This window comes from Culex quinquefasciatus, chromosome 2 (genome assembly GCF_015732765.1).
Source record: "Culex quinquefasciatus strain JHB chromosome 2, VPISU_Cqui_1.0_pri_paternal, whole genome shotgun sequence".
Taxonomy (NCBI): domain Eukaryota; kingdom Metazoa; phylum Arthropoda; class Insecta; order Diptera; family Culicidae; genus Culex; species Culex quinquefasciatus.
In genome coordinates this window covers 15,251,361-15,279,347 of record NC_051862.1, presented here as the reverse complement: position 1 = coordinate 15,279,347, position 27,987 = coordinate 15,251,361, and the positions used below count along the sequence as shown (strand labels likewise).

The following is a 27,987-nucleotide window of genomic DNA, read 5'->3' as shown; positions in this document are numbered from 1 at the left end:
GCGCCACAACTCGCTCTCTGTAACAGTATTCCTAATTCCAGTCCAAGCTCACCAAGTCGTCATGGCCTAGTGGTTAGCATTTTTGCTTACCAATCCAAAGGACGGGGTATCGAACCCCGCCTCGAGCGACTTTGATTTTTCGTTCATATTCATCATTTCAAATTTATGTGTTCTTAACTTTCTCGTTGGGAGCAGATGGGAATCGAACCCAGAACCATTCGCTTACAAAGCGAACACCGTAACCAGTCAGCCACGGCCGCTCCTCACGCCAAATTTCAGCTCATTTGGTTGAAAACTGGCTTGTCTCAAGCGAGTTCAAGTTTACATGGGATTTACTATGGGAAATTTTGAATTTTCGTTCATTCGCTCCTACAGGCCTGGGGAAAACATGTAGAAACTTCTAGGATGGCCAGAAATGAGCGGAATCGTCTGGAGAACAACTTTCCCTAAGAGACCAGGTCGATTTGTTCAACCCCCATCGAGCTCAACGGCAATACATCCGGGGTTTTCGGAACCAACCGTTTTCCCCAGAAGAGCATCAAATTTTCCTTAGCATGCTATGAATGATTGATGAACACCGCGACGCCACATGTCAAACAGCTACCACGTGATTGTAAAATTTTCACCATAACATTTTTTTTTCTAATTTGGAGGTTCAGAATACAGCTAAATAGTATCAGGATCACCATAAATGATAATTCTATAGTTCAAAAAGTAATTAAAAGTAATTTTTTATAGGCGATGCTAGTCCACGTGGTAGCTGTTTGACATGTGGCGTCGCGGTGTTCATGAAGCATTCATAGCATGCTAAGGAAAATTTGATGCTCTTCTGGGGAAAACGGTTGGTTCCGAAAACCCAGGATGTATTGCCGTTGAGCTCGATGGGGGTTGAACAAATCGACCTGGTCTCTTAGGGAAAGTTGTTCTCCAGACGATTCCGCTCATTTCTGGCCATCCTAGAAGTTTCTACATGTTTTCCCCAGGCCTGTAGGAGCGAATGAACGAAAATTCAAAATTTCCCATAGTAAATCCCATGTAAACTTGAACTCGCTTGAGACAAGCCAGTTTTCAACCAAATGAGCTGAAATTTGGCGTGAGAGTCCCTATGGGTATGCCCTACAAGGGGAACCACACCAGAACTTGATCTGAGAACTTTTCAAAATCCGTACCCACCCTAATGGACACTTAAATTTTAATTTAACAAAAAATATGCAGTTTATCGATTTTTTCCTCTATAACACATCAAAAATAAAAAATAAAGTATAAATTGGAGAAATTGAATCCGCGCAAAATTTTTTTTTCCAAATTATTATTTTTATTCAATAGACCTCCTCAAAACATACAACTTTGGCAAAGCCAACAAATCGATAATAAAATTCATTAAAAGATGTAGATATTGAAATATGTAGGTACCAATTTTGTATGGAACATAAAAAATAAAATGTTATTTTTGTAATTTTGAAATAAGTTTTTCATGTTAATTTAACATTTTTGGAATAATTGACCCCATGAAAATTACAATTTTTGAGCGTGAAAAATCACTAAGGCTAGACTCATAAGGAAGGTCCCTAAAAAGTTTTAGCCAAGCCATGAAATATAAATAAAATCCATTTGCGGAATTCGGGAAAAATTTCTCCCTGCGAAACATTGATTTTAAATTCCTTTTCAAGGAAAAATGACTTCCAAAGCAACATTTCTGTACATCGTTTTAAGTATATTTCAAAAACCTTTCTGAAAACTCGTGCACAATGATGGCAACCCTACAATGCAATATTAATGCGTAAATGAATGAAAGTGAAAATAATTCCCAAATTTGATAGCAGGAATCAACAGAACCTATAATTTCAACATTTTAATATTATCGAAGAGAGGTCAGGAAATAAAATGGGTATTGGGTTTTGAATAACAATTATATCTTCTGACAAAATAAAGCTAAGCCCTGATTTGACAAAATCATCGCAGCAACTTCAGTAAACAAATCCGACCACGCAACAATATTAATGACCATAATTCCGTTACAAGATTAGCCATATCGCACCCCGAGCGGCTTGAACCCAATCAATCACCCTCCGAAATCACCCTTTTCTAGCATGTTTTGATGCCCAAGCCCCCACAAAAGTGGCCCTCCAAACCCCTTCGCGACAATCACGACATCTATCCTCACACCTCCGAAGCTCGCAGCGTTTCTTCAAAAAATTTACGGCGACGGCGGCGACTCGTCATCTATGGGCTTAACTAAGTCTGACAAAAATTTTAAAACCCATAAACACAATCACCTCTAGCCAGATGCCATCTCCCGGGTCGCTTGACGTGAAGAGCGCGCGCGCTACTTCTTTCGGGGGAAGAGAATTCCAATAACACGCGGCCACCCCCTCCGCACCCTGGTCAAAGGGGACACTTTGTGTCCCACGATGAACACGGAGTTGATGGACTGGTTTTTCTCTTTTTTTGCCACAGCTCTAAGCCGAATACGACATTAGGCGAATGTTGATTTTTGCCTTCCTCACTGAGGTAAGGCTATAATCCTGCTCGAAAATTGAACTTTTGAAAATCAGCTCGTAGACCTATATTCATGTATACCTATCGACTCAGAATCGAAAACTGAACAAATGTCTGTGTGTGTGTATGTGTGTGTGTGTGTGTGTGTGTGTGTGTGTATGTATGTATGTGTTCAAAATTCTTGCCAAGTTTTCTCAGCACTGGCTGGACCGATTTTGATCAAACCGGTTGCATTCGACTTAGTTTAGGGTCCCATACATCGCTATTGAATTGTTTGAAGTTTCGATAAGTAGTTCAAAAGTTATATATAAAAATGTGTTTTCAGATTTATCCGGATCTCACTTATATGCATGAAAACTATGTCCGGATCCATCATCCAACCCATCGTTGGTTAGGTAATCAAAAGACCTTTCCAACGAGTTCAAAACATTGAAGATCTGGCAACCCTGTCTCGAGATATAGCCACTTAAGTAATATTTATGTACTTTTTGGAAGCCGGATCTTACTTAAATATATGTAAACGATGTCCGGATCCACCAACCGACCCATCGTTGGTTAGGTTATCAAAAAACCTTTCCAACGAGTCCAAAACATTGAAGATCTGGCAACCCTGTCTCGAGATATGGCCACATAAGTGATATTGATGCACTTTTTTGAAGCCGGATCCCACTTAAATGTATGTAAACTATGTCCGGAACCACCATCCGACCCATCGTTGATTAGGTTATCAAAAAACCTTTCCAACGAGTGCAAAACATTGAAGATCTGGCAAACCTGTCTCGAGATATGGCCACATAAGTGATATTGATGCACTTTTTTGAAACCGGATCCCACTTAAATGTATGTAAACTATGTCCGGATCCACCATCCGACCCATCGTTGGTTAGGTTATCAAAAAACCTTTCCAACGAGTCCAAAACATTGAAGATCTGGCAACCCTGTCTCGAGATATGGCCACATAAGTGATATTGATGCACTTTTTTGAAGCCGGATCCCACTTAAATGTATGTAAACTATGTCCGGATCCACCATCCGACCCATCGTTGGTTAGGTTATCAAAAAACCTTTCCAACGAGTCCAAAACATTGAAGATCTGGCAACCCTGTCTCGAGATATGGCCACATAAGTGATATTGATGCACTTTTTTGAAGCCGGATCCCACTTAAATGTATGTAAACGATGTCCGGATCCACCAACCGACCCATCGTTGGTTAGGTTATCAAAAAACCTTTCCAACGAGTCCAAAACATTGAAGATCTGGCAACCCTGTCTCGAGATATGGCCACATAAGTGATATTGATGCACTTTTTTGAAGCCGGATCCCACTTAAATGTATGTAAACTATGTCCGGAACCACCATCCGACCCATCGTTGATTAGGTTATCAAAAAACCTTTCCAACGAGTGCAAAACATTGAAGATCTGGCAAACCTGTCTCGAGATATGGCCACATAAGTGATATTGATGCACTTTTTTGAAACCGGATCCCACTTAAATGTATGTAAACTATGTCCGGATCCACCATCCGACCCATCGTTGGTTAGGTTATCAAAAAACCTTTCCAACGAGTCCAAAACATTGAAGATCTGGCAACCCTGTCTCGAGATATGGCCACATAAGTGATATTGATGCACTTTTTTGAAGCCGGATCCCACTTAAATGTATGTAAACTATGTCCGGATCCACCATCCGACCCATTGTTGGTTAGGTTATCAAAAAACCTTTCCAATGAGTCCAAAACATTGAAGATCTGGCAACCCTGTCTCGAGTTATGCCCACTTAAGTGATATTGATGCACTTTTTTGAAGCCGGATCCCACTTAAATGTATGTAAATTATGTCCGGATCCACCATCCGACCCATCGTTGATTAGGTTATCAAAAAACCTTTCCAACGAGTGCAAAACATTGAAGATCTGGCAACCCTGTCTCGAGATATGGCCACATAAGTGATATTGATGCACTTTTTTGAAGCCAGATCCCACTTAAATGTATGTAAACGATGTCCGGATCCATCATCTGACCCATCGTTGGTTAGGTTATCGAAAAACCTTTCTAACGAGCTCACAACATTGTTGATCTGGCAACCTTGTCTCGAGTTATGATGACTTAAGTTATATGTGGGTACGTATTTTTCTGGATCTAAAAAAAAATAGGTGAAATATGTGTCCAAACCACTCATATTACCCATTGTTGGTAAAAAGTGAGGAAGGCATCAACCACGTAGGTGGATTAAGTTAGTTTTTGGGAAAGATTTCGCGGCGATTCCCACATCACCCCGGTGGAGAGTTCGAGAGACCATCACTGCAAAAAAGTGGGGAGCCTCTATTTCTTGGAGGAGGTACATTTAAGAACTTCAAGATCTTCGAAAACTTAAAAAACATCAAAATATAAAGATTTAACTTCTTCAAGATTTTAAAGAACTTAGTTGCACCTCCTTTCAGAACATAGACCACTCACAAACGACACAAACGACGCTCTTTGGCCAACACCGCCGCACTCTCAAATCCCGAAAACTTCAAAACCAACCAAGTGGTCGAGTATAAGCAAAATGAATGGGGTACTTACTTATATGGCCATTAGTGGGATGAACGATCCCATTCGGTCGATATCCGGAAGGCATTTTTATCTCAATTATTTATAAACTATTTATCCGCCTAATACTTCCACGGACCGAGGGCTCTCTTCAGGTTGAGCCAGTCGCACGAATGTGGAGTAGATCTGCCGGACTTCTTCTTCTTCTTCGAGCTTGTTCGACTCTGCAGCGCTCTGTAGCGTTTTCCAGCCCAGTTCCCTACTCGCACGCACGCACCTACAATTTTTCACACACAACCGCCACTCTAACGCTGCCTTAGGGCAGATGAAACCTCTTCCTTGGTACGACTTTCTTCTCGGTTTAAACTTTAAACACCAGGTATCATCCCGCGCGAACGTGAAACTTCGGTAGATCTCCGCACTGTAGTTGGCACTGCGCACTGTTGTTTTGGTCTGTAACGCTTTTAGGCAGGTCCCATCTTGATACTAGAGCCGTACTTTGTGTGTGAGAACTTCCCCCCGGTAAGAGTTTCCATTAATCACCGGCCTCATATCAGCTGGAACTTCACATTTCACCACTCCCTGAACAGTTCAGCGTCGATGTCGATGCTCATTGCCACAGCTCTTAAGCGTTTCACTTCCCCCAAATTGCCACCCCGTAAAAATCTCCACCCAGACCAGGTATTCGCTTTGATTCCTACGCAGCAGTGTTGCCAGCGTCGTCGGAGATGCACCTTATTTGGTCTGCTGAGTTTGGTTCCAGTTGGGAGTCATCTCTACCGGCAGCTCGGCTGTCGTCGAAGTTGGTTGCAACAGGCCTGGAAAGTAGTCAAAGATTGGAAAACGAAACAACAGAAAATAAATAAACGGACCGACTATAACAAACGCAATGAGAGTGGTGTAGAAACTACCAGAAACAACAACAATCCATTGGGGGGTGAAATGGAACGATTCGTGTGGGGTACAAGAGAAATGAGTGCTGTCGAAGGTGTATCGGATTCGGTTCATCTAGTTACGGGGAGACATTGCGTGTGATCTTTGCCGGGAGGGGTTTGCTTTCTGAGCAAAGAAGTTTTTTCATTCTAGGTTACTAGAAGTACAGTCATTCAATAAATTTGTACACCCACAAACTTGGAATACTTTTAGGGTATATTGTAAATACCTTCCATAATGAACCTTTCTCATAACCTCATTAGGATTTTTGGGAAATTTTCTACCTACCTACTGAGAATTCAGAGGTTTTAACAAAATAGTGTGTACTGTGTATTCTCAAAAATATCGGCATTCTTTTTTTTAACGTCATGATTCGAAATCCGGATACTTAGTAGCACATAATTTTTGTTATACCTGGCAAAAAATTATGTAATAAGTTGGAAATGTAGAAATATCATCATGTAGTATAAACAGTCAGTTTTTAGAGAATGTATGCAAAATATGTCTTATCTAACAATTTTTCATCAGAATTCCAAAATTAAAATGACTTGTTGTGCTTCAAATCTCGGACACTGATAGAAGCTGATTCGAAATCCGGACACTTTTGATTCGAATTCCGGACACTCCATTTTGCTTATGAATCGCACGAATTTGGACTGAAATGTTAGTAAATGGCATTCTTTAGGTCTCAAATAAGCGGTTAACATCAAAACAATCGATATTTTGTATAAAAATTTGCTAGAATTTAAGGAAATCCAAACCATAAATTTCTACTTTGCCTTACCGGTGCCTTCGAAGCCTATGAAATATTTCAATGAAATGTTCAATGAAAAAATAAAAAATATAAATATTGAAGTAACAAGCCACAGTTTCAACATGTGCACAGAAAAAGTGTTTTAAAATGCATTTTACACTTGTTCAGTTGTTTTGCAATCATTAGTTTTCAAAAAATGTAAAATTTGACGAAAACAAAAATTTCAACGAAAAATAACATTTTGCGATGGTAAACATCGAAAATTTTCAAAAATCCAAAGATTTTTAAATTAGCCCAAACATGCTAAAAATGATTCTAAACGCAGGAAAATGCATTTTAAATTGATTGCAGTTCAATTTCCACTGAAATTTTAAAGTTTCTTGAAAAAAATATTTTTTTTGCCCCCTGATTTTCGGGCCAACTTTAAAGGGGGAGGGAGGGAGACAAAAACTTTTAATTAAATTTGTACCAGCCTAAGTACTTAACAGAATTTTTGATAAAATGTACTGTTTTCAAGATAAATTGACCTAAAGTACAATTTTTACAATTTATATTGTTTCAATAGAGTCCATAGAACATTTTCAAGAAAATTTGCCTAAGAAACTGTGAAGGTCAAATAAAATTAAATAAATTTTAAGCGATCGTTCAGCTCATTGAATGATTTTTATTGTGTTTTTTTTTAATTTCTCAAGGTTTTATGTTAATACCCCCTTTACGAGGAAACATATAAGTAATTCATAAAATATAAAACATCCAGTAATTTGTTTTAGAAATCAGAAAGAAATCCAGTTTCTTCGCGAAAACTTTAAATGCGTTTTTCTCATCCTGCTGTTTTTCCATACGGGACATTTATGCGAACATGGGCAGTATATTTTATGTAAAAAGAAATATGCAGTATTTTTTCTAGTGTCCCAGACTATGCCTCTACGCATTTTTTTACATTTTAAATGATAATGGTGCAATTCTAGAGCAGTTAATGTAAAAACAAGCAAACAATTGAAAAAATTACTGTAAAAACATGAAAAAATTAGAATAGGCCATAAACTACCAAACAAAAGATAAACTTAACAAGATAAATGGGTAATTCTCTACCAACTCACACGAAATCAGGAAAAGTTGCCCCGACCCCTCTTCGATTTGCGTGAAACTTTGTCCTAAGGGGTAACTTTTGTCCCTGCACCCTGCATTTTCGTTGACCTCCTAAACACGGGAAAAATAAAAATTTTCCAAAAAAAATTAGGCGGTAGAGGGTTACTAATTTTGAAATCCGTGTCCAGGTCAATTCCCCACGAAAACAGCCTGATTAAAAAAAAAAGTTCTCTGATTTGGCTCAACATTTTTCTGGGGGGTCCTTGGTCGAAATAATAAGACTCGTATTTTTTCGTTTAGCCATTAGAGTAACCATTTCCGTCGAGGTGTGTGTTTGTGTGTGTGTGTGCAACCAACCAAACGGGACCACGCGGCCGCTTCTTACAAATTGAGTTGTTTCCATGTATTTTTTTTTTTTAGATCTACATTCTATACATGCAAATAACTCGCATAGGCATTTGGAAGGTGTTAGCTCTGCCGAGCTTCGGTGACCCATTTCTACGCTGGCTAGCCGAGCGCGAGGTACTTCAGCTTTATCGACAAGCCCCGCCCTTAAGAACGTTTGCACCAATCGGGTTCAAACGTTATTTAGAACTTCCGAACCCTTGTCAAATGGACAAGGACCCAGCGCGTATATAGTTGGTAGTAACAGTATTTCTAATTCCATTCATAGCTCACCAAGCCGTGATGGCCTAGTGGTTAGCATTTTTGCTTACCAATCCAAAGGACGGGGGATCGAACCCCGACTCGAGCGACTTTGATTTTTCGTTCATGTTCAGAGTTTCAAGATTTATATTTCCTATACTTTCTCGTTGGGAGCAGATGGGAATCGAACCCAGGACCATTCGCTTACAAAGCAAACACCGTAACCAGTCAGCCACGGCCGCTCCTCGAGTAACCATTTTCGTCGATTTTCACAAATACCACATTTTTCAAAAAATCATAAACAAAACAAAAGGGTAATAGATATGCTTTTAAGGAAAAATAGTTAGAAGTTTCAAATTTTGACTCACATTTGAAAACGTCGAATGAAAACTTAAAAAGCTGTTTTGAAGGTCTCGGGGCAAAAGAGCCAATGTCTGAAAATATTTTTATCGGATTTTTCGGAAAATTTTACACAACATATAAAAAAAATAGTGAAGTTCCAAGATACTTTTTTTTTGAAAATAAAAACTGGGTTTTTCTACACCTCGCGCAGAAACGGAAAATGACGAAAACGGGACACCAAAAGTACCAAAAGGCTATCAAAGCTGCGTTTTTGTTTTCTAAATATTTTTCCATAAAAGCCTATCTAATACCCTTATGTTTTTTGAAAAAAATGTGGTTTTTGTGAAAATTGACGAAATTGGCCATTTTTCGGACCACCCTAACACGGCGTAGGTCACTCTAATGGCAAATTAAAAAAAAATACGGGTCTTATTACCCCCCAGAAATATTTTGAGCCCGATCGGAGAATCGAATCATGCTGTGTTTGTGGGGAATTGCAGTAAAGTCAGAATTGATATTGAATAAAATAGAAAGAAATTAATTTGAAAAGTGTGTCAACCCCTGTCACGCCATGAATAATGCATTAAATTCAATTGCATAATAACAAATGTCACTGGAAAGATGATGGAACCACCGTTCTCCCATAATTAGCGATTCCAACGAGTAGAGACCCCGCATTGGACTCCCGTTCAGTTCATTACCGCGACGATGCCAATCACCATAATCTGTAGCCCAGTTCGGAAAACATTAGATTGTAGGTACTGGTCGGCGCACCAGACAAGACAAGAGCGATGTAAAAAGCAAAAAGGGTTAATGGAAATTATGAAGTAACTCACTTTTTTCTCGCGCTATTGCTTCATCAATCAGAGCGATGAAACTTAAACGCTGTTCGACTGAATCCGAAGTGCCTCCGAGAAACGGTCTTGGCAGAAGCATCATCTCTGCCAGCAGCAATCAACAACACCGTGCAGCCGATGGTCAATATTGGTTATGAGTCGCGAAACACGCAAAAAATATAACTGAGTTGCATTCCTTCACCTTCACTCATCTCAGGCTGGAGTTACCCAATAGCCGCGACGGCCGGTGGCAAAAGTGGCCACATCCCAGCGGGACGCAAAACGGTTCGGTTCGTGCGCAAAAAACGACGACAAATTTGGGAGGCTGTAATTTGAGACCCAAATGGCCATATACAAAACGGTTTTGTCTGTTTTGCAAAACGTACCATTAGCAGCAGCGCGTTTTTTTCCTGACTCTGGGAGGATGGACCACCCCTGGTGGCACCCGTCGATGGAACCGATAGCAGGACGGGGAAATTATGTGGTAGCAGCTTTGTAGGAAAAAAATATCTTCGAACACCTTTCCACAAGTCGATTGATGCGCTGATACGCCTCGAAATCTGACCAAGCGACGCGGAAGGTGCAAAAAAGATGCACAATATGCTCTGATGAAAGGCAGAAATTGCAGTGGCTCGCCACTGTCCGTCATAATTATGGAATTTGAGTTAATTAACATGTTGCAGTGTTTTGCTCTGTTTTTATTGCGCTCTTCCCAAAGACCAGAGCTGTGAAAAAGATCAAGAAGAAATCGTAAAAAATGTTGTTGAAATAAAATTCAAGAAATTCAAGAAATTCAAGAAATTTAAGAAATTCAAGAAATTCAAGAAATTCAAGAAATTCAAGAAATTCAAGAAATTTAAGAAATTCAAGAAATTAAAAAAATTCAAGAAATTCAAGAAATTCAGGAAATTCAAGAAATTCAAGAAATTCAAGAAATTCAAGAAATTCAAGAAATTCAAGAAATTCAAGAAATTCAAGAAATTCAAAAAATTCAAGAAATTCAAGAAATTCAAGAAATTCAAGAAATTCAAGAAATTCAAGAAATTCAAGAAATTCAAGAAATTCAAGAAATTCAAGAAATTCAAGAAATTCAAGAAATTCAAGAAATTCAAGAAATTCAAGAAATTCAAGAAATTCAAGAAATTCAAGAAATTCAAGAAATTCAAGAAATTCAAGAAATTCAAGAAATTCAAGAAATTCAAGAAATTCAAGAAATTCAAGAAATTCAAGAAATTCAAGAAATTTAAGAAATTCAAGAAATTCAAGAAATTCAAAAAATTCAAGAAATTCAAGAAATTCAAGAAATTCAAGAAATTCAAGAAATTCAAGAAATTCAAGAAATTCAAGAAATTCAAGAAATTCAAGAAATTCAATAAATTCAAGAAATTCAAGAAATTCAAGAAATTCAAGAAATTCAAGAAATTCAAGAAATTCAAGAAATTCAAGAAATTCAAGAAATTCAAGAAATTCATGAAATTCAAAAAATTCAAGAAATTCAAGAAATTCAAGAAATTCAAGAAATTCAAGAAATTCAAGAAATTCAAGAAATTCAAGAAATTCAAGAAATTCAAGAAATTCAAGAAATTCAAGAAATTCAAGAAATTCAAGAAATTCAAGAAATTCAAGAAATTCAAGAAATTCAAGAAATTCAAGAAATTCAAGAAATTCAAGAAATTCAAGAAATTCAAGAATTCAAGAAATTCAAGAAATTCAAGAAGTTCAAGAATTTGCAGAAATATATTTTGAACAGATTAGAATAAGATTTTTGTTTTTATCCATCACTGCCCAATCCCTTTCCACCTGGTTCACTATCTGCTTTGATTCACATTCCGAGAAAGATAATCGCCCGGATCGATTAATGAAATCAAGCATCAGATATCAAATTTGTGCCATAATACTGCGCACAGCATTGGCGTATGTTACCTCATTATCGTCGGTGGTCAATTTAATAATGACATAATTGAGATGATTCAATCAGTCCTGTACACACGAGAGGCGGATCCGGACCATTATTTGCAGCCTCGGAAAAAGTATCGAAATTCGCCAGGTTCGCTGCAATTGGCGTTGTCCGTGTAATCGCGGACAAGGAAAGAAAAAGTTGGTCGTACAAAATTGCCGCATGGAAAAGCCGGAAAATTGATCTGTATATTGCGTGTCTGAGTTTCTTCTGTGAACAACAACAACAGCAGCACACGTGTGCGCGAGATCAACACTGTTCGAGAGCGAGCAGGGAATTGCATGGAGATGGCTATTTTGGACGATTCGTTCAGGGGTTTCGGCGGGTGATCATGGATGGATGGTTTGGAGTCGCGTTATGACATGTGGAAATCGGTTACGCTGATTTGCATGGTTGAATTTGGTTAGATTTCTTTTCTTCTCTTAATTTTTGAGTAAGCAATTAGGCTAGAGATGCATCTTCATTGCCAGCACAAAATTGAAAATTAGAAACCAAAATTTGAAGTAAATTATTAAATTGTATAAGGTTATGTTTTGACCTTAAACAAATTAATTAAAAAAATGAAACAGATGTTGAAATGATCAGTCTGTAGGGAGCGTGGAAAATCGCTGACTAAAAACTAAAAATTAACCATGTTCCAAAAACACAGCAAAAAAACTCGCAAATCCGTTCCAAAATCTACACTCACAACCCACATCCGGATCTCGTATAAAAGCCGGCCAGGAACAATTAAAAATTATAATTGTCGCCCATTTCTTCGCGGACCATCGCGCACTTCCACAACAACAACAACAAACAACAGCCGAAGCTCTCCTACAATCGTGGTCACCTTCATCGCCTTCATCATCCCCGTGTGAATGGAATGTGAGTAGCTCTCAGGTGCGACTTGTGTTTGTGAGGGAGAGCGTGTGTGTGTGTTTGTCTTTTGGCATGTTTCACTTCACCACGCAAAAGTGATATCGGTCGTTGACCATCCCAAGAGAGATGACTTGGTTGGTTGGACGGATGGACAGACAGGGTGGTGTGGTAGTGTTTTATATTAATTTTACTCTTGCCGCATACTAGGAACCAATTTGGCCGGTTGGAGAAGTAAAACAAAAATAAAAGCCAGATGATGACCACCGCGCGCTCAGGCAATATATTACCGGAAGCCGAGCAAAGCTCTCCGACTTTGTGGTAACGATTTATAGACAGAAGTGCACTCAATCAAACTCTTTTTAACGATAGATGAGTTGTATCAAAAATAGAAATTTCACATGTAAAGATTTGGGGGTACAATGATGGACTGCGTTTTAAAGCTTTTTTATATAAATTTTTATGTTTTGACTAGTCTATCAATTAACTGTTTTATACCTTAAAAATCAACGTTGAAATCGTTACTTACAATTATTTCTTAACATTTTATGTAGAAAAAACTTGGAAAAGGTGTTTAAATGTTGGGATAACTGTTGAAAATAAGTAGAAAATTACCTTGAAAAGAACGACCCTATTTAGAGACGATTTCATTTGTTTGTTTCATGGACAGTTCAACGAAATTGAATTGGTACAAAAGTGAACGAAAAACATCCGATTCGGAAATTGCATTGCAATCAAATTGATGGAACCATTTACTCCAAACAAGAACAAAAAAAAACATAAGGAAACAAAAACCTCAAAGAGAGATAATCATAAAACGGAGATGCTGAAAAGTGCATCCGACACAAAAAAAACCCAACAAAAAAGTTCTACACCATACTGTTACTCAATTATGACTCTTCCAACGCGAGCCACAAAAAGCTCAACCCCGGTCTTTCTTGGTCAAGTAACGGAAATGGGTTTTGAATTCTGTCAACTGAAAGTGTGTGTGTAGCTCGGCGGCGGAAAAACAGTCACCAGCACCCAACCCACCAATTGAGAGTGTCAAAGTCAATGAATGCTGCCGCTAATAAGGAACCCATTTGCCAGGTGGCTCTCTCTTGCATTGTAGCGCGCACAGTGAGAGAAAAAGAAAGGAGAAAATGGGCATCAACAATGAAAGAGTAGAAGGAGAGAAAAAAAAAACCGGCGAGTGACGGAAGGTTTTACAGCTTTATCGCGCAAGCTGACGACAACGACCACTTGTTGTCGGAGCTTTTGTGGGTCAATGGGTAAGATGGAAATTAATTGCTGTTGTGATTGTATTAACTTTTTGTTTTGTTATTTTGAGGGTGCGAGCTTTTTACTTTTCAGCGAGAGTAAGGCGGTAATTAGTGTGGAAGTAGAATTTTTAAGAGTTATTTTAGACTTGAAATTTAAATCTCAATTGTTATTGAATACATTCTTATTAGATCAATTATTATTCGTATATATTTCTCGGGTGAGATTTCAAAAGGACCTTAAAGGCACCGTAGCATAAAAAACGACTGGAATTTCACTGCATTAGGTTCAAAGCATTTGAGAGGAGTGCAGATGAACAATCTTAAGTGTTTTTGAAATTGTTTTTTTTTATCGAGTAGAAATCCGCCAAGGCCTTTGGGTTGTAGAGCGAAAACTTTGTCTTCATCACAAAAAGATTCTTTCGTCATTTGAAGAAAACTGAGTCTTGATTAAACAAATATAAGCACAAGACCTAATTATTTTGAAAAAAATAGTTTCTTGGTTCAATATTTCAATATTTCGTTAATCACGGCCCAGTGCATAACTGAAGTACAGAGCTTATGGGATTTTGGCTATATGGTGTTTAAGAACCGGGATGATGTCAGCTATCCATTGCAGTTATAATTACATGAAAATTTTCTCAAAAAACGTATTTTTCCAGTATTTTGAAAATGCAATGTTTCTCAAAAAAAATACTCAACATTATTATTATTGCAATATGGGTGTCAAATGATCCGGATTTTTGCATAAATTTCGAATGTTGTAACACAATTTTTTGAAAATACTCAAAATTTTCACGATGCTACGTATTTTCGAAAAAAAATACTCAAAATTTCAGTTTGTTGCAATGTGGGTATCAAATGATGTTGAAAGTAACTTTTGTAAATACTCAACCTTTTCATAAAACTACGTATTTTCTAAAAAATACTTGAAATTTCAGTTTTTACAATATGGGTATTAATTATCGGAATTTTTTATACCTTTTGAAAATATAAAAACAATTTACTGAAAATACTAAAAAATGTCATAAAACTACGTAGTTTCGAAAAAATACTAAAAATTTCACTTTTTACAACATGCGTGTCGAATTACCGAGTTTTGTCGTATATTTCGAAAGCGGTAAAACAAAATTATGATACAGGAAATTTTTTCACAAAACTACGTATTTTTGAAAAATAAAAATACTCCAAATTTTAGTTCTGAACTGAACTAACTGAAATTTGGAGTATTTTTTCGGAAATGCGTTTTGTTTTGTGAGAAATTGAGCATTTAAAATATGTATTATTATTTTCGAAACGAATAATAAAAATCAGGATCATTTGATACCCATATTGTAGAATACTAATTTAAATTTTTCCAAAATACGTAGTTTTGTGAAAAAATTGAGTCTTTAAAAAAATGTGTTATTACTTTCGAAACTTATGAATAAAATCCTGATCATTTGATACCCATATTGTAAAATACTGAAATCTTGATTTTTTTTCAAAAATGCATAGTTTTGTAAAACTTTTTAGTATTTTCAGAAAATGTGTAATTTTTTTTTCGAAATGTATGAAAAAAACCCCGATGATATGATGCATATTTTTGTAAAACTTTTCAGTATTTTCAAAAAATGTGTATTTTTTTTCGAAATGTATGAAAAAATCCCGATGATATGATACCCACATTCTAAAAACTGAAATTTCGAGCATTATTTTCGAAAATACGTAGTTTTGTGAAAATTGTTAATATTTAAAAAAAATGTGTTATTTTTTTCGAAATTTATGAAAAAATCCGATCATTTGATACCCATAAACTGAAATTTCGAGTGTTTTTTTTCGAAAATACGTCGTTTTGTGAAAATTGTTAGTATTTAAAAAAAATTACTTTCGGAATGTATGAAAAAATCCCGATCATCTGATACCCATATTGCAAAAACAATGATCTTGAGATTTTTTTCGAGAAAAATTGCATTTTAAACTTACAAGAAAAATACGTATTTTATGAAAATTTTCATGTAACTATAGTTGCAATGGATAGCTAACATTATTCCGATTCTAAAACACTATATTTTTAAAGTTTGGTTTTGGTCCGCTTGTTTTACAAAATTAATAAAATTCAAAAAGGGGGGCTGAACGTAAAGTGAAAAAAAAAACTGTAAATATCTGTTAACACATTTTTTTTAGGTTCAACATTGAAAAAATTACTCCATACCTTACACTTTGCCGAAGACAACAGTTCGATCAGAAAATTCCTTCTCAAGGTACAGATTTTCAATTTTTTATGGAAAGCCTTCGAAATTGTGTGGACGAACCAGTCATTGAAGCAAAGTAGCTTCTTTGATCATAGGAAAGTCCTCAACAAAATTTAAGCGAAATAAAAATAATATCAACAAAAAAAAATCTCATGACTTCTGACATTTTTGCGGACATTTTCTCATGTTTCAATGGTATTTGGTAGAAAGCATTCAAACACAATTTATCTTATGGCAAATCGGAACATTTTTTTAATGTCCAAGAAAAAAAATTACCAAGCAATTGATTTCAGCAATTCAAATAAAGCAACCGCAACCTGCAACTGAAAACAGTTGTTAGCACAATCTAATTGCAACAGATGTTAATTTATTCGTAGTTTCTCAAAACAAGTAGCGATCGTTCTCCTATCGTATGATCACACCTGATTACGCAACTAAGTAAGCCGCTTACCGGCTCCCAATCGATAAAAAGCAAAATTACACACTCCCGTACCCCGTAATCGATAAGCTTATCTCATTCATCTTAATATTTTCAACACGCAGCCACCATAAAAGCTCATGTCCCAAATTCCGCTTCGATTTTTCATCCAACAATAGGCCGTTGTCGTTTTCAGCTCTGAGGGTTGGCGCCGAGGGTTATTTATTTTCTAACCGCCCGTGACCGACCACATTATTATATTTGGTTATTGGCTGGGGGTCCCGAGCCCAGGGGTTTGGCTTGAGCCACGACCACGACCAAAACCGCGCGCACCCGAGGTCAGGAGTTCAAGATGGGACTCCGATGTGAAAGGGGTGGCAAATTTTCAAGATTTGTAATATTTCATTTCTACAAATTTATCCAGAAGCAATATTTTTCAATAACAATTCTTTAAATATTGAAGATTTAAAATTTCACCCAACTTTTCAAACATCCCTGCCCACCGCTAACCGTTTACCAAAAATGGACCCCGGCGCAAAAAGCTCGATTTGATCTCTATTTCCCACATTGTTGCGGTGACGTCGTGGTACTTGAGCCGGGGTCGTGTCAGTCCAGACGGCGGCTTGGGCTGCTGACTGCGGCCGGCCAATTGGCGGCTTTATTTGCTTTCAATAGTCTCTGGCGCGGGTCCAAGCAATATGGCCTGGGCGCTTAAAGCGGTCTCGCGTTGCGCGTCCGAACAATTAATCATGATTTATAAATGCACATTTTTATTGCTCGCCACGTATACCTATCGGGCGGCCGAGGAGCAAATAATAAAAGAGATGCACAGTGGGAAAGGTCAACGAAAATAGGCAATTAACCGACAGAAATATTGAATTTAATCAAAAATTGGCTCACATTAAAATCTGGTAACAACTACCAAAGTAAAAAAAAATATAATAAGCCAATACAGTCCAGACTCCATAAACAGAAGGCCTCTCCAAAATTTCACTTTGAATAATTAACTCTTTAACAAAAAAAATATGTTTTTTTCGCTATTATATTTTTTATCATCTAGCTTGAAAATTACCCCAATACTAGGTTTTATGAAAAAATTAAAATTTCGAAATCCAAGATGGCGGCCAAAATGGCGGTGGTGAAATGTTAAGAATCAATCAATCGTAAAAATTTTACTAAAATGTTATCACAGAACTAAAATATGATGTTAAAAATAAGAAAATAGAGAAGTAAAATTTAAAAAAAAAATGTTCATGATTCGATTATTCGAAGATCCATACAAACCTTTGGATAGTCGAGGCTTCAGATAATCGAGACTGGACTGTACTAACTAAAAAGTAAACGCATGAGAAAAAACATTATGTATGATAACAACTATGCTACTATCCAATTTTTTTTTTAAATATTTAAGAATTTCAAAAAAATATAAAAAATTAAATTTTGAGGTTTATGTATATTTTTTTATAGAACAAAAGTGTTCCAATTCACGTTATTAATTGCAAGTTTTGTCACTTTTTTCTTTTTTAGTAAACCAATTTTGCCTCCAGATTTTTTGAATTATTTCCTTGTTTGATTCTAGTTTTTGGCGATATTTCTGTTTTATTGATTAGGGTCCATCCAGAAACCAAACGGACACTTGAGGGGGGAGGGGGTTTTGCTATGATGATTTTGCTATTATATTAGGCCAGTACTGCCGTTTTACGGCGATATGATGTATACGCCATTGAGGTGATTTTGCTGTACACACGATTTTCTGTTATTGTTATTTTTTTCAATTTAGAATGACTAATTGAAGGTCTGCTATGTAGAAACTGTCAAAAAGTACAATAAAAATGTGGCCCCTACAAAATTTCTTGTTTTTTCCTATTCTCTACAATTTTAAACCACAAACATCATTTGGCCGAAAAAATAGCAATAAAAAATCACTACTTTTCCTTCCCAATGATGTATGTATACATTGCTCGATCAAAGCAGGTATATTTTTTGTGCCAGCTATTTTGACAGCTGAGCGGATCCCTTAATGTATTGTCCACGTGGATACTTAGAGGGGGAGGGGAGGGTATTAAGGGAGCGTTCTTTTATTACGTAACGCAGTTGGGGGAGGGGGGGGAGTCGGAGGCCGTGTTACGCTCCATTTTTTGCATGAACAATTGTCCGCAAGGGAGGTGGGTGGTTCTAGAATTTTCAAAAAGAGTCTACGTGGATGTGGATACGGTGTTATCCATTAAGTACGTCACATTAAAATCAGCCAAAATTTACTCCACCCCCCCTTTGTCACGATTTCTCTATGCTTTTAACACGCAATGGCACGCTTGCTCAAAACCCTCCTCTTCCCTCAGAACGTGACGTACTTTATGGATGACGCCTAATGAATTAAATCGAAATAATGTAATAAAATATTGCCCAGTCTTGACTTGGTCCCAAAACCTAAAATCAACATTCAAACCGTATTGAATTTGACTTTTATCAATTCTCAATGTATACATACATCATGATGAGTAAAATTGGCGTATACATCATTGTTTGTTTGCTTAATAAAATGGGCCCCAGAGCAGTTTTTTTTAAATTCTTTCGTCAGGAGGTAGCTTTTAAGATTCTTTATCAGACTGTACAATAAAATAGAAAATGTCCAAAATGGCGTATACAACATATCGCCGTAAAACGGCAGAGTAGTAATCTTTGTTGAGTTTTTATTTTCCCAATCCAAGTAAGTTTGATGACAAAATACAAATAAAAATATAAATTAAAAAAATAAAAGGCTTAAACTCGATAACACAATAAATAGAAAACTCTGGAATTTATCAATTTTAGACAAATATTTAAAGATTTAAAATAAAGCAGAAATATATGTTTGAAATAAAAATTTAAAAAATACAAAGGTAGGGGCACATCCTACTCTGATCACTTTAGAGGATTCACTATTAAAAGATATATTTTTTTCTGAGGAATCAACACAAATTAGCTGCTTAAAAAAATATTGGTGCTCGTTTTAATACTTTTTGAAAATTGTAATTCAAAATCAACGATTTCTTAAGCTGTTCTTGTGAGTTATTGGAGTAGGTATATTTCCCCTACAATCATTTTTTTAAGGTTGAAATCGGGAAAAAGGACAAAATTTTGGATTGGTGGCCATGGAAAACAAAACAAAAGTTATTAAAAATTGATTCAATTTGACTGAAAATAAGAAAAAAAAACCCTTCAAAATATGTTTGAATAAATTAACAATCGATTGCAAAAGTTTTTCAATAAAACAGTCAAGTTTGTGTTAACAATATTTACTGTACCATAAATATATTGATAGAATTTGAGGAAAGGGAAGAGGAGATTTTTAATTCAAAGTAGCCTTAAAACAAAACCCAAGGCAGAAAAAAAAATAATCAAAAGAAGCAAACATGGAATAACCATAATAATTTGACCATCCATGGTTTATTTTCTAAACATATCCAAAAATTTTTATTTTAAATTTTGATAAAAGTGCAACTATAGAACACCAAAAAATATAAATTTTATAATATTTCGTTTTAAATAATCCGGTCTTTTTTTCACTTTCTCTTTATCCCTCTTTTCAAAAATATTCGGTTTTCATATTGAATTTCAAATCAATTAAATTAACAACATTGAAACATGTAAGGCCATTGCAAATATTTTGCAAAGTTTATGTCGCCCCCCCCCCCTCCCCCCCTTCAAAGTTGGCCTGAATAATCAGGGGGCAAAAAAATATTATTTCGAAAAACTTCAAAATTTTAACGAAAATTTAAGTTTAATCAACTGAAAACCAGTTAAAATTCATTTTCCCACGTCTAAAATCATATTTAGCATGTTTGAACTCCTTTGAAAACATTTTAAATTTTCATGAAATACCAATGTACAGTCTCCCGAAATTTTTTTTTTTTTTGCGAAAAAAAAAATTACGTCAATACCTCGATATTTTCGAAACTAATGATTGGAAAGCAACTGTACGCCTGTAAAATGCATTTTAAAACACATTTTTCATCCAAATGTTGAAACCTTGGCTTGTAATTTGAATTTTTATATTTTTTTTTTTATTTTTTGCCCCCCCTTCCCCTCGCCATTGGTCAGAGCCGAGGGACATAAACTTCAAAAAATATTTGCAACGGCCTAAATGCAAAATAAAAAAAAATTACAAAAAAATATTACATAGAAAGCTATTAATTGAAAATGGAAATCAATGACAGAAAAAAAGTAATATAAAACTATTTAAAAAACACAAAAAAAGCTTGTTTTTAATTCAAAAAAATGCAAATGTTTTGCTTGGATAAAGTGAATTATTTGTTGTTAATAATATTTGAACTAACAAAAAAATATTACAAATAAAGAAAACAACCAAGTTGACCACTATCCACCTCAAATCCAAACGATGCACTCAAAGTAAGACACTCAAACTATAAAACTTCCACAGCAGTGGACGTCATCATCCCTTCATCAACCGCCTCCCGCGATTCACCCCGCACCCTCCAAGGTGGAAGGGCAGCCCCAGTGAGAAACGATTTAATCACACCCTTTAGAGAGAGACTTACGTAACCTTTTGTGTGGGGTTGAGGCCCACAAAAGCAGGGCAAAATCAATAATGAATCCCTCTGCCCTCTCCTACTTGGCTTAACAAAAAAAAATGGTGTACTAAATATGTACTTTTTAATGTTTGAAAACAAATGATGAGGGAGGGGGAGGCGGGATTAGGATCATTTAGGAGGTACATTGTTTAACTGTCTCGTGAAGATTGATCGCTTTGTGGATGCAATCTGAGTGGCATAATGGAGCCACGGGGTGAAGATGGTCGCCTTGTAGGTGTAATGTTATGGAAAAGAAGCTGGCGGAGAATAATGAAAGACTTCCATCAATCAAGTGACGAACTGTGCTAAATAGTGGAGGCTAAATGTTTTGTAAGTTGAGGTGAGACATCTCAGCCCTAAATAGCTCATATGTGGAAAAAACATTCAGTTACAAAGCTATTCCAAGATGAATTCTGCTAAATCACCTTAATTTAAATTCTTAAAAGTCTTGAAAGATTCTGAGTTTGAGGCAAAACACGCCAAATCAAAAGCTCCAGTTACTTTGCATATTCCCTCAACTAGCACTCAGGTGTGAAATGCTGCTCAAACGTAAAAGTAACAATAATAATTAGCACTCAAGTCTACCAATTTCCCGAACGTAGGCAATTTCATTCACGCACAACAATTTGCACAAGACAAGAAGCTCCCGGCCAATGCTGCCGAAGGCAGCGCTAGCCCCCTGAGATCTTGACGTGAGTGGGCGTAGCTAATCGTCACCGTTTAGGCTTCTTGTCGGCCGGTCGCGACCTCCTCCGGATGTGAGCAGACCTCTGAAGTTGCGAAGGTACATTGCAGCTTCAACGATGACGATCCACGTCTAAGAAGCGTACATAATCTACGCCAGAGGGCTCTGCCTGCGGATCCAGGCCAAGTGATTAATTGACTTTGATTGATTTATTACGAGAAGCACCCGAGCAACCTGTCCTGGGAGTGGAATTCGGTCGTTTGGGTTGAAGATCACCGTTGCGCGCCAAAACAATGTTGTTCTGCTGGAGAGGGTCCGATCTTGTTAGTGTCTGGGGTAGACAGTTTTTTTGCCGCTGCTGCTGACGTTTCGAGGCGTTTGATCGAGTGCCATTGAGAACACGTCGTTTTACGGCTCTTTGGGCTACCCGTTGAAATTCTTCAAATTAATCACGCTGGAATGATCTGCTGGCTGGTGGCAGAGCGCTCGATGGACCGCGAAATTCTGCGGGGCTAGAACAATCCAAGTGTTTGTTTTGATTGCTGATTAAGAAGCATTTTGGGAATGTTTGCTTTGGCATTGAATTTTGGACCGATTTTAGATTCCGGGTACTTGAGCGGTTTTGTTTGGAGGCGCCGTGGTTTAGCCCACGCTCCCGAGGTCATCAGCATTCCGACCTTGGGAGCGTGGGATTTGGGGGATTTTTTCTTCAGTATAGGGTCATGAAATGTCCTTGAATTTAATTAGGGAGTTAGAATGCTCTGCTCCGTTGGCCAAACTATGTAAACTGACATATTCCAACTTAGCAGGAACATTTTTCAAATGTATCATTTTTGAATAATGTTTTATAACACATTTTTTGTCTTTTTCTAGTTTATTTTCTTTGTTAGTTTTATTGACAAAGAAAAACAAAACTATATGGTCCAATTTTCCGACCCGGGAAAAAATCTCGGGATTTCCCGTAAAAACTAACACTATTTTTTGTCTTTTAATAGTTTATCCCGTCAAAAATATTTTCTTGAATTTTAAATTCTCGAAATTCAAACGGAAGTATAGAATTTCTTATCTTTTCGGAAGAAATGTTTTGAAAATGCATTGGAAAAAAGATTAAGGTAATATATTTAATTCAATACAATTTATTGTTCTTATTGAGCTAATATGCTCTTCTTAAAATTTCTAGAAGTCTGATTTATAAGCCAAATTGCATGCGTCATCCTTTTTTCATAAGCTGAAATTAGTAAAAAAAAATCTCGAAAAGTAATTAGTCATAAGAACAAAATGTCTGCATTAATTTGAATTACTTTATTGTTTTTTTTTTTTTTTTTTTTGAATTCTACTTAATGCGTCAATGTTCTTAATCATATTTACTCAAACAGGTAAAAGAGGCAAGTTTAAAAGCAGTTTAATGGCTGTGGAACATCGATTCATTATACTTATTGTCCCAACACTATGATAAAAAAAAGTATTTCTCATAAAAAATTGTCATTTTTATATTTACTGAACAAATCAAAGAACAGCTTATAAAATTATAAAAAATCATTTTTTTTTATTTGACGATTTTTTAAACAAATTATCGATAATTCCACTTATTTTGTTTACTTAAGATGCCTTCCTAAACAATTTTGTGGCAAAATATTAATCCTAACCAAAACCTGGACAATTTTCAAAAAATTAAAATTTCCCGGGAATTCCTGGGATTTCCCGGGAAATTAGTTGAAGAATTCCCGTTTCCCGGGATTTTTATTAACCCGGGAAATTGGGCGCTCTAAACAGTATTTGTCAGTGAAAAAACTTCCACTAATTGATTGCAAATCAATTTTTATGTATTTTCAATGCAATAGGGCACTTTTGGACTTATTTTGAATTATGGGACCACAGATCGTAAAAAGATATGAAACTTAATGATTGGTTTTGCTGAAATTCATTGATATTTTACAATTGTTGGGAGTAGACTAACTGTAATAATTTTTAAAGCATTTTGTGAAATTGGCTTGAAATTTTAGTTTTTTTCCTTTTTATTTTTTTAAGTCAATTCAAAATTTAAAAATTTTAAATTTAGTTCTTTTTTAATTTTTTGAAGCGAATTCAAAATTGACATTTTAAATTTAGTACTTTTTTATTTTTTTGGAGCCAATTCAAATTAAAAAAAAAAGCTTGAGTATTCTAAATAGTTACAACCGTTTATACATTTTTTAGCAATAATTATCTCTTTTGCCACTGATTTTTCGGAAAAAAATTTAAAGGGGGAGGACAATTTTGTTTGCATTGGCCTTAGGCCGATGCAAATATTTTTTGAAGTTTATGTCCCTCGACTCTGACCAAAGTCGAGGGGGGGGGGGGGGAAATAAAAAAGTATAAAAATTGAAATTACGAGCCATGGTTTCAACATTTTAATGAAAAAAGTGTTTTTAAAATGCATTTTGCCATCATTAGTTTTCAAAATATCTAAGTGATCGAAGTAAGCCGTGCGCGAGATCGGATGCGTTTTTTCCGATGACGTTTTTTATCAAAGATTTATTTGCAAAAGTGAATTATGAAGATTAACGAAAAGGGGATTTTGTGATAAATTCGTCGGGAAGTTTAGCTCGTTCCGGAATTGTCCGAGTTTCGTGTGCTCTTCCGATTGGTGTCAACGGTGGCCAACGCGATCGTCAGCGATGCCAACCAGCAGCAAAAGCAGATCGAAGATGAAGGCTCAATGGTCCAGGATTCTACGGTCGATGAGCAAGTTGAAGGTTCAAGTGAGCCGGAGGAAACGCGGTGGCCAACAGGGATCTGTAGGAGCAGCAGTAGCAAATCGGGAGATGGGGTTCTTCTCTCAGTGTAATTCCAAGGTCAACCGTTGGGCCCGACTGTGCTGTTTCCAGTACCAGGTTTTGTCATCTTCGACGTTTGAAGTTCTGCAGATCGCAAGTAAATGAAGCTCAAAAACTAGACTCGACGATATCAACAATTGGTGAGCCCGTTCTTGTTATAAAAACAAATATTCTAACACTTATTCTAACATTCACTCATATCATTCAAGACAACCACGCCCAATTATTACTATATACGTGGTAGGGTGTTCCCTTAGTCGTTCGCTGTGAGTTGTGGATTGCCTGCTTCTCTAATGAAGGTTCGACTGGGGGGGCATGCTTATTAATTTCTCGTCGCTCCATACCCTCAGTGACGTGATGGGAGCAAGGGCGTCTATGCAAAGTGTCCCTACACCCGCTACAAATTTCCGGCGCTTGGGGAGGGAAGAGGGAAACCATTTTGTTCTATGCACCGGTATTTGTAGCACAAAAATTCGTGCAAAAAAACTTATGCACGTGGGTGTACAGATTACGGAGTAAAAGATGATCGAATTGTTCACCTAGCGCTCACATGTGTTCCAGGACCAAGTTGCCTGCGGGTATGGGGATCATACATACATACACATACATTAGTTTTCAAAATATCTAAGTATTGGCGAAAATTTTATTTTTTGCGAAAAATATTTTTTTTGCGGTGCTGTACATTGGAATTTTATAAAAATTAAAAACATTTTTAAACAAGCCCAAACATGCTAAATATCATTTTCAATGCAGAAAAATGCATTTTCGATTGTTTTCAGTTGATTAGACTTCTATTTTCATGGAAATTTTGAAGTTTTTTGGAAAAATATTTTTTTTTACCCCCTGATTTTTCAGACCAATTTTGAAGGGGGTGGGGCGACATAAACTTTGAAAAATATTTGCAACGGCCTTATAAATAATTTGTAAGCATTCGTTCAGCGTTGTTGACCTTAAAACTTTGATTGAAGGTTTAGTTAAAAGATTTGACTGCAGAATCCTGCTTAAATAATGTTTACTTCTTGTATTCAAAACATTATGAGTGGAAAACTTAGAAGAACAAAAAAGTCTAAAGCTTGGACACACATTTTTCTATCATTTTCAATAAAACTAAAATATTTGCTTTATTTGTTTCGTTTTGAATAAATTAGAATATGAGACAGTAGGTCAAATCGACGCCTACAAAAAAAAATCCAGAGTATTTTTTTTATAAGGTCCTATAAACATATGAAAGACAATAGCTTATAGGTCCTTTAAAAAAAACTCTAGAAATATTCATCAAAAAAAAAAGGTGTTCAAAAAAATCATATCCAACAAAACAACAAAGAAAAAATACTTATTAGTTGTTCACCATGCGATTTTCTTCTAGTAACTGTATTAGCTTTTTACTTATATATTCATTTTTTAACATTTGATCACATATAAAAACTTTAAAAACCAATTAGCAGTCAGAAATGACAAGTAATGGTTCAAACAAGAAATATTGTTCTATAAACATGAAAGTTAACCATTGTTTTACTTAAAAGTATATTCCTTTCAAACCCTAAGGTAATATCAAAAGTTACACACACAAGCTGCCCCATAACTAAACTCCAGCTAACTCCTCCCAAATCTTCTCCCACCCATAGGTAACGTTCCCACATAGAGCAAACCCTCCCGGAGAAAACCCACAGGCTAATTTACAATTGTAACACTCACATGATTAACGATGCCTCACACGATCTCCAGCTCCGACAAAATCTCCACTGCTCCAACTGCTGCTCCGGTTCTGGACGCTAAACGGCCCCAGTCGGTGGCGGCGGCCACTTCCCGATAACCATCAACCCAAACGAGAGGGCACCCTCGAAAGGTCCCACGGTGAAGGTCGTTAAATCGGTTAGATTATCGTCCCTCTACACCACCGCTGCAGAACTAATTCTTCTTCAGCTGCATCGGCAGCGCCATCAAATCTTTAATACCTGCCTCTCCAGATGGGTTGGTTTGATACGCGGTCAACACTGTATCGTTCCAGGGTCTCGTTTCTCTTGGAGAGTTCGTTGTGGGTAATGGAGGGATACCCTTTAGTGTCTGCGCCGTATAGTTGATTCCACGAAGGTAATCTTCACCGGCAATTACACTATCAGAATGGAAACTAACTGTCACTCTGGCGGAGAGGTAATTTCCAGCACGATTAGTGAAATTAATATTTTAAACACATAAAAACCATTACACGGTTAAGCCCAGCTTCGAACAGTTTTAATATTCCAAACAAGTTATTTATTGTCCGGCGCGATCGTGGACTCAATTCTTCTCTTTGGACATTCCCTGCCTCAACGCTCTCTTCACTAATCCAGCTTGACTTGAAGCGCAAGCACTCACTTCTAACTGCGCGCTTAAGCAGAACTTAGTTTCAACGGTTCCACCGACGACGTCCGCAAGCAGCTGCCGCTGCAGTCAGTCAGTCTCAGTTTGTCAGCATATATTTATTTAATTCGCTTGTACTTGTCCCGTTTTATCGGTAAGTCCGTGTTATGTTGCCCATGGAGTTCTTAACGGACCACTTTGGGATAATTCTCCAGCGTTACACTAATCGACCACAGAAACATCCGGACCTCATCGAGTTCGCCCGTTTATCGCCCGTTGAACATAATTAATTCAATTTATTTTATACTTAAATATCGTTTAAGCACTGAATCCACCCCCAACCAACACTTCTTCCTTGCTAATATCCACAAAGTTCTTCCCTTCAAAGCATCCAACAGAGCCTAATTAAGAAAATCACACCACGAAGCACAAATCCGCTTTCTTCAGGTTCTCCCACCAACCAGTCTGAACCTCACCAAACCACCAGCTGATCCCCAAAGCCGGCACGTGGATGCAAAACTCGCGCACGACCCCGCTTCGACCACACGTGTGTTCACTCGTCAAACGCTGCCGCAAGACTGACTCGAAGAAACTCGGCGCAAAACTTTCATCCAAAGTCTCTCTCACCTGTGACGAGTGAACCAACAACACCGGAGGAACTCAGATTCATTCCAAGGGGGGCGCGCGTGGGTTCATTCATTCATAACATTTGTGAATGAACGAACGTGGTGTGTTGTGGTTCGGGTACGTTACGATACGCGGAACGGATGGCTCTCGCCGCTGAAGGTCAGCGCAGCGCTGATCAGCTGGAGGTTTGAGATCGTTGCGATGGGATAACCTGCGTGGCTTCGTGGGCCCGAGCCCCGTGACCAAATGGCCGTTTAATGGTGATTGATATGTCGAATATTGGTACTTTTTGCCAGTGAACGGTAATTACGTGAAGGTTTAGTTTGATTGTATAGAACAAAAAAGTTGGACTTGGTTGTGAAAGTTTGGTTAAAGGACAGAATAAAACAAATAACAGAATATATTAAAATTGGGAAGAAAATTACAGAATATATATATTTTTTTATTGATAGTTCGACACATGAGCTCTTTTGCAATGTAGGCTTGTCTTTGAAAATTTAATACTAAAGTTAAAATAAAAATAAAATTGATATTGCAAGTCGGATGATTTGATCCTGAAATATCCACTGGGTGATAAATAGTTTTTTTTATTTAT

The 27,987-nt window shown here is 36.8% G+C and overlaps 1 protein-coding gene across 1 annotated transcript in view; it reads right to left on the bottom strand.

Moving 5' to 3' along the window:
- Nucleotides 1-27,331, bottom strand: part of LOC6051215 (calpain-11) — a 156,886-nt gene extending 129,555 nt beyond the window's left edge. The window contains exons 1-2 of the mRNA XM_038251683.1: nt 26,121-27,331; nt 5,065-5,849 (exon numbers count right to left, since the gene is read on the bottom strand). Of these exons, the coding sequence (XP_038107611.1) occupies nt 5,065-5,119 (55 nt within the window). The 5' untranslated portion in view covers nt 5,120-5,849; nt 26,121-27,331. The remainder of the gene's footprint in view (nt 1-5,064; nt 5,850-26,120) is intronic.
- Between the last annotated feature and the right edge of the window lie 656 nt (nt 27,332-27,987).